This window comes from Oncorhynchus kisutch, linkage group LG12 (assembly GCF_002021735.2).
Source record: "Oncorhynchus kisutch isolate 150728-3 linkage group LG12, Okis_V2, whole genome shotgun sequence".
Lineage (NCBI taxonomy): Eukaryota > Metazoa > Chordata > Actinopteri > Salmoniformes > Salmonidae > Oncorhynchus > Oncorhynchus kisutch.
In genome coordinates, this window is record NC_034185.2 from 5734421 (window position 1) to 5750458 (window position 16038).

Consider the following 16038-nt stretch of genomic DNA (forward strand, 5'->3'; position numbering starts at 1 on the left):
CCCCCGTTCAAAGGCACCTACTACCATACCCCCCCCGTTCAAAGGCACCTACTACCATACCCCCCCCGTTCAAAGGCACCTACTACCATACCCCCCCCGTTCAAAGGCACCTACTACCATACCCCCCCCGTTCAAAGGCACCTACTACCATACCCCCGTTCCAAAGCACTTCAATATGTTGTCTTCCCCATTCACCTTCTGAATGGCACAATTGAGACATGGACTGTCTGTGTCTCGAGACTTAAAAATCCTTCTTTAACCCGTCTCCTCCCCTTCATCTACACTGATTTGAAGTGGATTTAACACAAGGGATCCTAGCTTTCACCTGGATTCACCTGGTCAGTCTATGTCCCTCAGTCTAATCTCTGGACCTCAGTTCCATAGCATTTTTATTCTTCCATTGTTCCCCTTTTAATCAGGGACTGGATTTTAGACCTGAGACACCAGGTGTGTGTGCAATTAATTATTAGGTAGGATAGAAAACCGTCACCTCGTAGGGTGAGTTGAATACCCCTGGTCTATGTCATGGAAAGAGCCGGTGTTCCTAATGTTTTGTACACCCAGTGTACATTCTTGTATTTTATGTAGCATATTATGTTTATTGGTATTTTAGTTTTTCCGTTATGTTGCCACGGATACTAAAACAGTTGGTCTATTTGCTCTTGTAATAATATTAGTTGCAAAATTCTAGTTTCGAGGGGAAAAAGTAACGTTTTCATAAATCCTGGTTGTACGATTCCTGGAATCAGAAGAAAATGAGCAGGATTTATGGAAAACCTGGAAATGTTGGGAAAGAACCCATTATCAGGATCGTCTTAAGCTGGAACGTGATTGACAAATTGTTTTGATTGACAGGTCCCTTCAGATCCCGAGGACGGGACCCTCCCTGCCTCCGCAGTCCTCGACGGAACCAGGTTTTAGAGACGGACGATCTGCTGGAGACACACACACACACAGTAAATCACCAGCATCTCCCACCCTGTGGAATGTGAAGTTTAGGGGAGGAGCACAATCAGGAAGTGTTTACGACCACTTCCCTTTAACACTGTCCAAAAAAGACATCCAATATTTATGCAACAACAAATATTATTTCTGTATAATTTCTAGATGTGCCATATCTAATCTACAAAATGTTTACTGTCCAAAATTAGCACAAATAATACTGTCGTTCTACAGTATACACTGAGTATAGAAAACATTAACACCTGCTCTTTCCATGACAGACTGACCAGGTGAAAGCTATGATCCCTTATTGATGTCACTTGTTAAATCCACTTCAATGAAAGAAGTGAAAAGTGAAAGAAGGATTCTTCAGCTTTGAGACAATTGAGACATGGATTGTGTATGTGTGCCATTCAAAAGGTGAATGGGGAAGACAAAATATTTATGTGCCTTTGAACAGCGTATGGTAGTAGATGCCAGGTGTACCGGTTTGTGTCAAGAATTGCAATGCTGCTGGGTTTTTCCAAGCTCAACAGTTTCCTGTGTGTATCATGAATGGTCCACCACCCAAAGGACATCCAGCCAACTTGACACAACTGTGGGAAGCAATGGAGTCAACGTGGGCCAGCATCCCTGTGGAACGCTTTCAATACCTTGTAGAGTCCCATGCCCTGAAGAATTTGAGGCGTTTCTGAGGGCAAAAGGGGGGGTGCTCTGCTCAAAGTATCATTTAGCTTTTTTTAAAGACCAAATCCAACGTTTTGAGGATCTTAACACAATTTTTTTATTTTATATATTTTTTTACTAACCCCAATCCTCGTTGTGCAACTCTGGGGGGGAAAAACTAATGTGCCAAAAACATCCAAATGCGTCCTTTTAGAAATCGTTAGACGTTGTACCGATGAAATTGTGTCATTCTGAACTTTAATCCAATACATTATATTTAATTTTCAAATGCGTCCTTTTAGAAATCGTTAGACGTTGTACCGATGAAATTGTGTCATTCTGAACTTTAATCCAATACATTATATTTAATTTTCAAATGCGTCCTTTTAGAAATCGTTAGACGTTGTACCGATGAAATTGTGTCATTCTGAACTTTAATCCAATACATTATATTTAATTTTGTAGCGACTGAAGCGTCACTTCTTCTTTGTTCATTCTAGCAGCAGACTGACTATGCAGAGAATGGAACAGCTGGATGGGGGGAAATGGCTTGAGTTGCAAGAAATGGAATATAACGTTTGCGGATAAAGTTCGGGAAGGACACAATGTCACGTGTAAAGACCTGCAGCTCTATACTGAGCGCGTTTTCCATTTCTAAAAGGAAGTTTTTGGAGCGTGTTGGTTGTTTTGTTTCAGAGCCCCCCCCCCCCCCCCCCGTACTACACAACGAGGAAGTGAATCGCAGATGTGGGTAATTTTCTCAAAAACAAATGTTAAAAAATCGACTTAGTTGTAAAAATAAATAAAGCAAACTTGTCCTTTTTAAGGTTTCGGTTGCATGGAAGCATTACTAAAACTACCACAAAGACATGTGACATCAGTTTTCAATATGTAGCCATTGAGGTTGTTTTTGCAAATTTTTTGTCGTTAACTTTTTATTTATTTTTATTAATCTTTGAAAGAAATGTACAAATATCTTGGAGAAATGTTTTTACAAATACTGATTTGATTGTAAAATGATCAATTGATGACGTAATAAAAAAACAGCTGGGAAAGTGCGTTATGTTGTCGTGTCACACTAATAAAGGGTAGAGTATTTTTGTAAGATAATTTTATACTACCTGTATCTATAAAGTGATTTCCCTCCCCTGTCACTTTTCTAGAAACACTGACTTATAGTTGTGTATAACAGTCCATGTTGTTCTGTAAATGTCACATCTATTTAACAAACAGGTCTGTTTGTTGAAATAAAGAATGGTTTCCTAAAAGTATTTGAGCGATTTTCAATGTTGAATCTAACTGTTTTCCTCATCACATCCTGCTAGCATAGCATTCAGACTTGCCCTTTTACAGAGCACAACTACCTCATGACGTCACATCCTGCTAGCGTAGCATGCCCACTGTCAGACTGGCCCTTTTACAGAGCGCACCTACCTCCATAAACACTAGGTGGCGACATTGTCAAGAATTCTATGAACCAATATTCGTTGTTTTTTTTCTCCAGGCAGCATGGGCCTATGATAAAACCACATCACTGACATCGTGCATTAAGTCAGGCGAGGGTAGTTGTGAGCGTTTGACATCGTTGTCCACAGTGCACTGACTTGACGGGAGAGACGCTATGGATGTGGAGGACGTTGATGTCAACTGATTTCAATGGCGTTGCTCTCATCTGATTTGTGCAGTGTTGCGTGGTGGTTAAGTCCAGCCGCCTCAGGACTGATTCCATCTCTATTTTGGCTCTTCTCATTTATCGGCACCCCTGTCACACACACAAAAATAAAGGATTTACCCTGGGAGAGGAGCCACGTGGTGGAGGGCCTGGACTGGCATGGCGCAGAGCCAGATGGAGATCTGTGTTGCCTGTTCCAACAGTGGCATGGATGGTGCTGGTTAAGGGCTGTACTGTAATGTACACACACTACACGGCACTCACTACACATCACTCACTACACGGCACTCACTACACATCACTCACTACACGGCACTCACTACACATCACTCACTACACGTCACTCACTACATGGCACTCACTACACATCACTCACTACACGGCACTCACTACACATCACTCACTACACGGCACTCACTACACATCACTCACTACACGGCACTCACTACACATCACTCACTACACGGCACTCACTACACCACTCACTACACGGCACTCATTACACGGCACTCATTACACGGCACTCACTACACATCACTCACTACACGGCACTCACTACACATCACACACTACACGGCACTCACTACACACCACACACTACACACCACTCACTACACATCACTCACTACTAGAGAGGGAGGGAGGGGAAATAATGAGGGGAAGACAGAGGTAGGGAAGAGGAGAACGTGGGACTGAGAGGAAGGGAAAGCGGTGTCCAGAGAGAAGGAGGAGACCAAGGGGATGAAATAATACACATTAGGTGGATGTGTACATGTAATCACACACAATGGACACGTATTGTATTTACATCTCCCGCTCTGAGACATCCTCGGAGAGTGGGGTCATGGCCAGGGTCTGAACCTGGAGCATTTAGAGCTAGGTACCTTGCTCAAAGGCACATCGGCAGTTTTTTTCCCCCCACCTGGTCGTTTTGGAGATTTGAAGCAACCTTTCGGGTTACTGCCCCCAACGGGCTCTTAACCGCTATCCGCCACCCTTAATTAATGATTAGAAATGTAGAATCTCATCAACACAATGTTGGTCATGTAGACTGAATGTTCTGAGCCAGGGGGCGGTGCTGCTACACAGTTAACTGTGAAGACATGATGATACAAAAGAGAGAGAGATGGGGAGAGAGATGGGGGGAGAGAGAGAGATGGAGATAGAGATGGGGAGAGAGAGATAGAGATGGGGGGAGAGAGAGATGGAGATGGAGATAGAGATAGAGATGGGGAGAGAGAGAGAGAGATGGAGAGAGAGATGGGGGGAGAGAGATGGAAATGGAGAGAGAGATGGGGGGGAGAGAGAGATGGAAATGGAGATAGAGATGGGGAGAGAGAGAGAGATGGAGAGAGAGATGGGGGAAGAGAGAGATGGGGAGAGAGAGAGAGAGATATGGGGAGAGAGAGAGAGAGATATGGAGAGAGAGAGATGGGGAGAGAGAGAGATAGAGATGGAGAGAGAGAGAGATGGAGAGAGATGGGGAGGGAGAGAGATGGAGAGAGATGGGGAGGGAGAGAGAGATGGGGAGGGAGAGAGAGATGGGGAGATGGGAAGAGAGAGAGATGGAGAGAGAGAGATGGGGGAGAGAGAGAGAGAGAGATGGGGAGAGAGAGATGGAGAGAGAGAGAGATGGGGGAGAGAGAGAGATGGGGAGAGAGAGAGATGGAGAGAGAGAGATGGAGAGAGAGATGGGGAGAGAGAGAGAGAGAGAGATGGAGAGAGAGATGGGGAGAGAGAGAGATGGGGAGAGAGAGAGATGGGGAGAGAGAGATGGAGAGAGAGATGGGGGAGGGGGGAGATGGGGAGAGAGAGAGAGAGAGAGATGGGGAGAGAGAGAGAGACAGGGAGAGAGGGAGAGAGAGAGAGAGAGAGAGAGAGAGTGGTTTCTCATCAACAGCGCTGTTGAATGCAGGTACCCTTTATTGAGAAACAAAGCTTTGCCAACTGGTCTCATCAAAGGTTTTCCTTATTATCTCAACCATGTACCGATGTTCTATCATTCAACCTACACTGTGTGTGTTGTTCTATCATTCAGGACAGTATTGAAAAAAGAACCCCACCAACAAAAACATCACTGGTACTCGGGACCTCAAGCATTTGATGCCAAAAGTGTTCAACCAAACTATGATATCAACCATTTTGTTACGAGAGCTGAAATGTAGACTCTCTGAGTCGTGTAGACTCTCTGTGTCGTGTAGACTCTCTGTGTCGTGTAGACTCTCTGTGTCGTGTAGACTCTCTGTGTCGTGTAGACTCTGTGTCGTGTAGACTCTCTGTGTCGTGTAGACTCTCTGTGTCGTGTAGACTCTCTGTGTCGTGTAGACTCTCTGTGTGGTGTAGACGCTCTGTGTGGTGTAGACTCTCTGTGTCGTGTAGACTCTCTGTGTGGTGTAGACTCTCTGTGTGGTGTAGACGCTCTGTGTGGTGTAGACGCTCTGTGTGGTGTAGACTCTCTGTGTCGTGTAGACTCTCTGTGTGGTGTAGACTCTCTGTGTGGTGTAGACGCTCTGTGTGGTGTAGACGCTCTGTGTGGTGTAGACGCTCTGTGTGGTGTAGACGCTCTGTGTGGTGTAGACGCTCTGTGTGGTGTAGACGCTCTGTGTGGTGTAGACGCTGAGTCGTGTAGACTCTGAGTCGTGTAGACTCTGTGTCGTGTAGACTCTCTGTGTCGTGTAGACGCTCTGTGTCGTGTAGACTCTCTGTGTCGTGTAGACTCTCTGTGTCGTGTAGACTCTCTGTGTCGTGTAGACTCTCTGTGTTGTGTAGACTCTCTGTGTCGTGTAGACGCTCTGTGTCGTGTTGGACCTAGTAGAGCACCCCCCCCCCTCCCCCCTTTACATCTTCTAGTCCGTCCTCCAGCTCTATTATAACTTCCATCTGTTGGGCTACTTCATGTGGTCTGTCTTCCAGAATGCCAGTGTTAAGTCACTGAAGCCACAAGGTGTATCAAGTGATACTCTACCCTCTACATCAGGGGTGGGCACCTCCAGTCCTCCAGGGTCTGGTTGGTGACACACCTTTTCTCAATCCCTTAGTAAACACAGCAGATTAATGACATTGTATTCTATAACTGAAGATTCAGGTGATTAGGTGATTATTGGAGTCAGGTGTGTCAGCTGAGGCTGGGGGTAAAACTGGGACACCAATCAGGCACTTGAGGACTGGAGTTGCCCACCGTTTCCCTGCATGCTGCACTACGTTGACCAGGGTCCATAGGGCTGTTGGTAAAACTAGTGCACTACTTTAACCAGGGTCCATAGGGCTGTTAGTAAAACTAGTGCACTACTTTAACCAGGGTCCATAGGGCTGTTGGTAAAACTAGTGCACTACTTTAACCAGGGTCCATAGGGCTGTTGGTAAAACTAGTGCACTACTTTAACCAGGGTCCATAGGGCTGTTGGTAAAACTAGTGCACTACTTTAACCAGGGTCCATAGGGCTGTTGGTAAAACTAGTGCACTACTTTAACCAGGGTCCATAGGGCTGTCGGTAAAACTAGTGCACTACGTTGACCAGGTTCCATAGGGCTGTCAGTAAAATTAGTGCACTACTTTAACCAGGGTCCATAGGGCTGTTAGTAAAACTAGTGCACTACTTTAACCAGGGTCCATAGGGCTGTTAGTAAAACTAGTGCACTACTTTAACCAGGGTCCATAGGGCTGTTAGTAAAACTAGTGCACTACTTTAACCAGGGTCCATAGGGCTCTTGGTAAAACTAGTGCACTATATAGTGGATAGGGTACCACTTACAACTGCCAGACGCTGCTTCTCATGTGGTGTGTTTTCCGTTATGACAGTGTTAAGTTGAGAAGCCACGTGGTATCTGACTGTCCCTGTCTCTCAACCAAGCTGTGGGTCTAATAACACCAAGATGTCTCGTGAACGTTTATAGGGAAAACGCTCAACACACGAGACGAGATGGGTGGCTTTAAAGGAACAATCTGGGATATTTCATTCAAGTGTGGTTATATTTCTCCACAGCCACCGACAACTAAACTGAGATCGGGCTGGAGAAATGTTGCCACTCTCAAATGAAACATCCCAGATTGTGGGTTTAAAGCCAAACCAGTCGTCTCGTGTGTTGAGATTGAGAGTCATTGGGTTGAAACACAAACTCCAGCTTGTGGCTTTAAGTGTTCTTCTCTCCTGTAAGTTGTCGCTTGATTGGCTACTGCAGTTGGGGCAGAACGTAAGTTGTCGCTTGATTGGCTACTGCAGTTGGGGCAGAACGTAAGTTGTCGCTTGATTGGCTACTGCAGTTGGGGCAGAACGTAAGTTGTCGCTTGATTGGCTACTGCAGTTGGGGCAGAACGTAAGTTGTCGCTTGATTGGCTACTGCAGTTGGGGCAGAACGTAAGTTGTCGCTTGATTGGCTACTGCAGTTGGGGCAGAACGTAAGTTGTCGCTTGATTGGCTACTGCAGTTGGGGCAGAACGTAAGTTGTCGCTTGATTGGCTACTGCAGTTGGGGCAGAACGTAAGTTGTCGCTTGATTGGCTACTGCAGTTGGGGCAGAACGTAAGTTGTCGCTTGATTGGCTACTGCAGTTGGGGCAGAACGTAAGTTGTCGCTTGATTGGCTACTGCAGTTGGGGCAGAACGTAAGTTGTCGCTTGATTGGCTACTGCAGTTGGGGCAGAACGTAAGTTGTCGCTTGATTGGCTACTGCAGTTGGGGCAGAACGTAAGTTGTCGCTTGATTGGCTACTGCAGTTGGGGCAGAGCGTAAGTTGTCGCTTGATTGGCTACTGCAGTTGGGGCAGAACGTAAGTTGTCGCTTGATTGGCTACTGCAGTTGGGGCAGAACGTAAGTTGTCGCTTGATTGGCTACTGCAGTTGGGGCAGAACGTAAGTTGTCGCTTGATTGGCTACTGCAGTTGGGGCAGAACGTAAGTTGTCGCTTGATTGGCTACTGCAGTTGGGGCAGAGCGTAAGTTGTCGCTTGATTGGCTACTGCAGTTGGGGCAGAACGTAAGTTGTCGCTTGATTGGCTACTGCAGTTGGGGCAGAACGTAAGTTGTCGCTTGATTGGCTACTGCAGTTGGGGCAGAACGTAAGTTGTCGCTTGATTGGCTACTGCAGTTGGGGCAGAACGTAAGTTGTCGCTTGATTGGCTACTGCAGTTGGGGCAGAACGTAAGTTGTCGCTTGATTGGCTACTGCAGTTGGGGCAGAACGTAAGTTGTCGCTTGATTGGCTACTGCAGTTGGGGCAGAACGTAAGTTGTCGCTTGATTGGCTACTGCAGTTGGGGCAGAACGTAAGTTGTCGCTTGATTGGCTACTGCAGTTGGGGCAGAACGTAAGTTGTCGCTTGATTGGCTACTGCAGTTGGGGCAGAACGTAAGTTGTCGCTTGATTGGCTACTGCAGTTGGGGCAGAACGTAAGTTGTCGCTTGATTGGCTACTGCAGTTGGGGCAGAACGTAAGTTGTCGCTTGATTGGCTACTGCAGTTGAGGCAGAACGTAAGTTGTCGCTTGATTGGCTACTGCAGTTGGGGCAGAACGTAAGTTGTCGCTTGATTGGCTACTGCAGTTGGGGCAGAACGTAAGTTGTCGCTTGATTGGCTACTGCAGTTGGGGCAGAACGTAAGTTGTCGCTTGATTGGCTACTGCAGTTGGGGCAGAACGTAAGTTGTCGCTTGATTGGCTACTGCAGTTGGGGCAGAACGTAAGTTGTCGCTTGATTGGCTACTGCAGTTGGGGCAGAACGTAAGTTGTCGCTTGATTGGCTACTGCAGTTGGGGCAGAACGTAAGTTGTCGCTTGATTGGCTACTGCAGTTGGGGCAGAACGTAAGTTGTCGCTTGATTGGCTACTGCAGTTGGGGCAGAACGTAAGTTGTCGCTTGATTGGCTACTGCAGTTGGGGCAGAACGTAAGTTGTCGCTTGATTGGCTACTGCAGTTGGGGCAGAACGTAAGTTGACGCTTGATTGGCTACTGCAGTTGGGGCAGAACGTAAGTTGTCGCTTGATTGGCTACTGCAGTTGGGGCAGAACGTAAGTTGTCGCTTGATTGGCTACTGCAGTTGGGGCAGAACGTAAGTTGTCGCTTGATTGGCTACTGCAGTTGGGGCAGAACGTAAGTTGTCGCTTGATTGGCTACTGCAGTTGGGGCAGAACGTAAGTTGTCGCTTGATTGGCTACTGCAGTTGGGGCAGAACGTAAGTTGTCGCTTGATTGGCTACTGCAGTTGGGGCAGAACGTAAGTTGTCGCTTGATTGGCTACTGCAGTTGGGGCAGAACGTAAGTTGTCGCTTGATTGGCTACTGCAGTTGGGGCAGAACGTAAGTTGTCGCTTGATTGGCTACTGCAGTTGGGGCAGAACGTAAGTTGTCGCTTGATTGGCTACTGCAGTTGGGGCAGAACGTAAGTTGTCGCTTGATTGGCTACTGCAGTTGGGGCAGAACGTAAGTTGTCGCTTGATTGGCTACTGCAGTTGGGGCAGAACGTAAGTTGTCGCTTGATTGGCTACTGCAGTTGGGGCAGAACGTAAGTTGTCGCTTGATTGGCTACTGCAGTTGGGGCAGAACGTAAGTTGTCGCTTGATTGGCTACTGCAGTTGGGGCAGAACGTAAGTTGTCGCTTGATTGGCTACTGCAGTTGGGGCAGAACGTAAGTTGTCGCTTGATTGGCTACTGCAGTTGGGGCAGAACGTAAGTTGTCGCTTGATTGGCTACTGCAGTTGGGGCAGAACGTAAGTTGTCGCTTGATTGGCTACTGCAGTTGGGGCAGAACGTAAGTTGTCGCTTGATTGGCTACTGCAGTTGGGGCAGAACGTAAGTTGTCGCTTGATTGGCTACTGCAGTTGGGGCAGAACGTAAGTTGTCGCTTGATTGGCTACTGCAGTTGGGGCAGAACGTAAGTTGTCGCTTGATTGGCTACTGCAGTTGGGGCAGAACGTAAGTTGTCGCTTGATTGGCTACTGCAGTTGGGGCAGAACGTAAGTTGTCGCTTGATTGGCTACTGCAGTTGGGGCAGAACGTAAGTTGTCGCTTGATTGGCTACTGCAGTTGGGGCAGAACGTAAGTTGTCGCTTGATTGGCTACTGCAGTTGGGGCAGAACGTAAGTTGTCGCTTGATTGGCTACTGCAGTTGGGGCAGAACGTAAGTTGTCGCTTGATTGGCTACTGCAGTTGGGGCAGAACGTAAGTTGTCGCTTGATTGGCTACTGCAGTTGGGGCAGAACGTAAGTTGTCGCTTGATTGGCTACTGCAGTTGGGGCAGAACGTAAGTTGTCGCTTGATTGGCTACTGCAGTTGGGGCAGAACGTAAGTTGTCGCTTGATTGGCTACTGCAGTTGGGGCAGAACGTAAGTTGTCGCTTGATTGGCTACTGCAGTTGGGGCAGAACGTAAGTTGTCGCTTGATTGGCTACTGCAGTTGGGGCAGAACGTAAGTTGTCGCTTGATTGGCTACTGCAGTTGGGGCAGAACGTAAGTTGTCGCTTGATTGGCTACTGCAGTTGGGGCAGAACGTAAGTTGTCGCTTGATTGGCTACTGCAGTTGGGGCAGAACGTAAGTTGTCGCTTGATTGGCTACTGCAGTTGGGGCAGAACGTAAGTTGTCGCTTGATTGGCTACTGCAGTTGGGGCAGAACGTAAGTTGTCGCTTGATTGGCTACTGCAGTTGGGGCAGAACGTAAGTTGTCGCTTGATTGGCTACTGCAGTTGGGGCAGAACGTAAGTTGTCGCTTGATTGGCTACTGCAGTTGGGGCAGAACGTAAGTTGTCGCTTGATTGGCTACTGCAGTTGGGGCAGAACGTAAGTTGTCGCTTGATTGGCTACTGCAGTTGGGGCAGAACGTAAGTTGTCGCTTGATTGGCTACTGCAGTTGGGGCAGAACGTAAGTTGTCGCTTGATTGGCTACTGCAGTTGGGGCAGAACGTAAGTTGTCGCTTGATTGGCTACTGCAGTTGGGGCAGAACGTAAGTTGTCGCTTGATTGGCTACTGCAGTTGGGGCAGAACGTAAGTTGTCGCTTGATTGGCTACTGCAGTTGGGGCAGAACGTAAGTTGTCGCTTGATTGGCTACTGCAGTTGGGGCAGAACGTAAGTTGTCGCTTGATTGGCTACTGCAGTTGGGGCAGAACGTAAGTTGTCGCTTGATTGGCTACTGCAGTTGGGGCAGAACGTAAGTTGTCGCTTGATTGGCTACTGCAGTTGGGGCAGAACGTAAGTTGTCGCTTGATTGGCTACTGCAGTTGGGGCAGAACGTAAGTTGTCGCTTGATTGGCTACTGCAGTTGGGGCAGAACGTAAGTTGTCGCTTGATTGGCTACTGCAGTTGGGGCAGAACGTAAGTTGTCGCTTGATTGGCTACTGCAGTTGGGGCAGAACGTAAGTTGTCGCTTGATTGGCTACTGCAGTTGGGGCAGAACGTAAGTTGTCGCTTGATTGGCTACTGCAGTTGGGGCAGAACGTAAGTTGTCGCTTGATTGGCTACTGCAGTTGGGGCAGAACGTAAGTTGTCGCTTGATTGGCTACTGCAGTTGGGGCAGAACGTAAGTTGTCGCTTGATTGGCTACTGCAGTTGGGGCAGAACGTAAGTTGTCGCTTGATTGGCTACTGCAGTTGGGGCAGAACGTAAGTTGTCGCTTGATTGGCTACTGCAGTTGGGGCAGAACGTAAGTTGTCGCTTGATTGGCTACTGCAGTTGGGGCAGAACGTAAGTTGTCGCTTGATTGGCTACTGCAGTTGGGGCAGAACGTAAGTTGTCGCTTGATTGGCTACTGCAGTTGGGGCAGAACGTAAGTTGTCGCTTGATTGGCTACTGCAGTTGGGGCAGAACGTAAGTTGTCGCTTGATTGGCTACTGCAGTTGGGGCAGAACGTAAGTTGTCGCTTGATTGGCTACTGCAGTTGGGGCAGAACGTAAGTTGTCGCTTGATTGGCTACTGCAGTTGGGGCAGAACGTAAGTTGTCGCTTGATTGGCTACTGCAGTTGGGGCAGAACGTAAGTTGTCGCTTGATTGGCTACTGCAGTTGGGGCAGAACGTAAGTTGTCGCTTGATTGGCTACTGCAGTTGGGGCAGAACGTAAGTTGTCGCTTGATTGGCTACTGCAGTTGGGGCAGAACGTAAGTTGTCGCTTGATTGGCTACTGCAGTTGGGGCAGAACGTAAGTTGTCGCTTGATTGGCTACTGCAGTTGGGGCAGAACGTAAGTTGTCGCTTGATTGGCTACTGCAGTTGGGGCAGAACGTAAGTTGTCGCTTGATTGGCTACTGCAGTTGGGGCAGAACGTAAGTTGTCGCTTGATTGGCTACTGCAGTTGGGGCAGAACGTAAGTTGTCGCTTGATTGGCTACTGCAGTTGGGGCAGAACGTAAGTTGTCGCTTGATTGGCTACTGCAGTTGGGGCAGAACGTAAGTTGTCGCTTGATTGGCTACTGCAGTTGGGGCAGAACGTAAGTTGTCGCTTGATTGGCTACTGCAGTTGGGGCAGAACGTAAGTTGTCGCTTGATTGGCTACTGCAGTTGGGGCAGAACGTAAGTTGTCGCTTGATTGGCTACTGCAGTTGGGGCAGAACGTAAGTTGTCGCTTGATTGGCTACTGCAGTTGGGGCAGAACGTAAGTTGTCGCTTGATTGGCTACTGCAGTTGGGGCAGAACGTAAGTTGTCGCTTGATTGGCTACTGCAGTTGGGGCAGAACGTAAGTTGTCGCTTGATTGGCTACTGCAGTTGGGGCAGAACGTAAGTTGTCGCTTGATTGGCTACTGCAGTTGGGGCAGAACGTAAGTTGTCGCTTGATTGGCTACTGCAGTTGGGGCAGAACGTAAGTTGTCGCTTGATTGGCTACTGCAGTTGGGGCAGAACGTAAGTTGTCGCTTGATTGGCTACTGCAGTTGGGGCAGAACGTAAGTTGTCGCTTGATTGGCTACTGCAGTTGGGGCAGAACGTAAGTTGTCGCTTGATTGGCTACTGCAGTTGGGGCAGAACGTAAGTTGTCGCTTGATTGGCTACTGCAGTTGGGGCAGAACGTAAGTTGTCGCTTGATTGGCTACTGCAGTTGGGGCAGAACGTAAGTTGTCGCTTGATTGGCTACTGCAGTTGGGGCAGAACGTAAGTTGTCGCTTGATTGGCTACTGCAGTTGGGGCAGAACGTAAGTTGTCGCTTGATTGGCTACTGCAGTTGGGGCAGAACGTAAGTTGTCGCTTGATTGGCTACTGCAGTTGGGGCAGAACGTAAGTTGTCGCTTGATTGGCTACTGCAGTTGGGGCAGAACGTAAGTTGTCGCTTGATTGGCTACTGCAGTTGGGGCAGAACGTAAGTTGTCGCTTGATTGGCTACTGCAGTTGGGGCAGAACGTAAGTTGTCGCTTGATTGGCTACTGCAGTTGGGGCAGAACGTAAGTTGTCGCTTGATTGGCTACTGCAGTTGGGGCAGAACGTAAGTTGTCGCTTGATTGGCTACTGCAGTTGGGGCAGAACGTAAGTTGTCGCTTGATTGGCTACTGCAGTTGGGGCAGAACGTAAGTTGTCGCTTGATTGGCTACTGCAGTTGGGGCAGAACGTAAGTTGTCGCTTGATTGGCTACTGCAGTTGGGGCAGAACGTAAGTTGTCGCTTGATTGGCTACTGCAGTTGGGGCAGAACGTAAGTTGTCGCTTGATTGGCTACTGCAGTTGGGGCAGAACGTAAGTTGTCGCTTGATTGGCTACTGCAGTTGGGGCAGAACGTAAGTTGTCGCTTGATTGGCTACTGCAGTTGGGGCAGAACGTAAGTTGTCGCTTGATTGGCTACTGCAGTTGGGGCAGAACGTAAGTTGTCGCTTGATTGGCTACTGCAGTTGGGGCAGAACGTAAGTTGTCGCTTGATTGGCTACTGCAGTTGGGGCAGAACGTAAGTTGTCGCTTGATTGGCTACTGCAGTTGGGGCAGAACGTAAGTTGTCGCTTGATTGGCTACTGCAGTTGGGGCAGAACGTAAGTTGTCGCTTGATTGGCTACTGCAGTTGGGGCAGAACGTAAGTTGTCGCTTGATTGGCTACTGCAGTTGGGGCAGAACGTAAGTTGTCGCTTGATTGGCTACTGCAGTTGGGGCAGAACGTAAGTTGTCGCTTGATTGGCTACTGCAGTTGGGGCAGAACGTAAGTTGTCGCTTGATTGGCTACTGCAGTTGGGGCAGAACGTAAGTTGTCGCTTGATTGGCTACTGCAGTTGGGGCAGAACGTAAGTTGTCGCTTGATTGGCTACTGCAGTTGGGGCAGAACGTAAGTTGTCGCTTGATTGGCTACTGCAGTTGGGGCAGAACGTAAGTTGTCGCTTGATTGGCTACTGCAGTTGGGGCAGAACGTAAGTTGTCGCTTGATTGGCTACTGCAGTTGGGGCAGAACGTAAGTTGTCGCTTGATTGGCTACTGCAGTTGGGGCAGAACGTAAGTTGTCGCTTGATTGGCTACTGCAGTTGGGGCAGAACGTAAGTTGTCGCTTGATTGGCTACTGCAGTTGGGGCAGAACGTAAGTTGTCGCTTGATTGGCTACTGCAGTTGGGGCAGAACGTAAGTTGTCGCTTGATTGGCTACTGCAGTTGGGGCAGAACGTGTTCCAGCGTTGTGGCTACTGCAGTTGGGGCAGAACGTGTTCCAGCGTTGTGGCTACTGCAGTTGGGGCAGAACGTGTTCCAGCGTTGTGGCTACTGCAGTTGGGGCAGAACGTGTTCCAGCGTTGTGGCTACTGCAGTTGGGGCAGAACGTGTTCCAGCGTTGTGGCTACTGCAGTTGGGGCAGAACGTGTTCCAGCGTTGTGGCTACTGCAGTTGGGGCAGAACGTGTTCCAGCGTTGTGGCTACTGCAGTTGGGGCAGAACGTGTTCCAGCGTTGTGGCTACTGCAGTTGGGGCAGAACGTGTTCCAGCGTTGTGGCTACTGCAGTTGGGGCAGAACGTGTTCCAGCGTTGTGGCTACTGCAGTTGGGGCAGAACGTGTTCCAGCGTTGTGGCTACTGCAGTTGGGTCAGAACGTAAGTTGTCGCTTGATTGGCTACTGCAGTTGGGGCCGGTTTCTTTTGTTTCTTTTTTATTTACTTAACCATAATTTAACCAGGAAGGGCTGATTTGAGATTAAAATCTCTTTTTCAAGAGTGTCCTGGCCAAGATAGGCAGCACCAAGTCATTACAAAATAATTACAGACAGACAACATGAAAAAACTACAAGTAATCTAATAAAAACCATTGAATTCACAAGAGTATAACAGCTAAATAAAAACATTGACAAGTCAGGGAATCAGTCTCAAGATCATTCATCAGTTGCAGGGTAGCCTAGTGGTTAGAGCGTTGGACTAGTAACCGGAAGGTTGCAAGTTCAAACCCCCGAGCTGACAAGGTACAAATGTGTCGTTCTGCCCCTGAACAGGCAGTTAACCCACTGTTCCTAGGCCCTCATTGAAAATAAGAATTTGTTCTTAACTGACTTGCCTAGTTAAATAAAGGTAAAAAATTACAAAAATTATAAACACCAATCGGGAAAAGTTCTTCCAGTTTAAAAGTATTTTGTAAGGTGTTGCTTACAAAGACGATGGCGCAGAGTACATAAAAAGCCCTTTTACCAAATTCAGTTTGGACATTTGGAACAGTTAGCAGGATAAAGTCCAGCGAACGAAGAAGACGACCCACCACATTTCTGAACAATAAAAATGCACAAATAAAAAGGTAGTAAACCCAAAATGGCTTTGTAAATAAAAGTATACCAGTGACTGAGCCTACGAGTGACTAGAGAAGGCCAGCCAACCCTGGTATACAAAGTGCAGTGGTGCGTAAGGGATTTGCAGTTT

At 48.0% G+C, this 16038-nt stretch overlaps 1 protein-coding gene across 5 annotated transcripts in view; it reads left to right on the forward strand.

Moving 5' to 3' along the window:
* Positions 1-2879, forward strand: part of LOC109879521 (feline leukemia virus subgroup C receptor-related protein 2) — a 60813-nt gene extending 57934 nt beyond the window's left edge. For 3 of the 5 annotated variants that reach the window (XM_031836771.1, XM_031836773.1, XM_031836774.1), the window contains one exon: positions 856-2666. In XM_031836771.1, the coding sequence (XP_031692631.1) occupies positions 856-921 (66 nt within the window). In that variant the 3' untranslated portion in view covers positions 922-2666. Of the gene's footprint in view, positions 1-855 lie in introns of all 5 variants that reach the window. The other 2 variants (XM_031836769.1, XM_031836770.1) reach the window with 1 other exon arrangement.
* The last annotated feature ends 13159 nt before the right edge of the window (positions 2880-16038 follow it).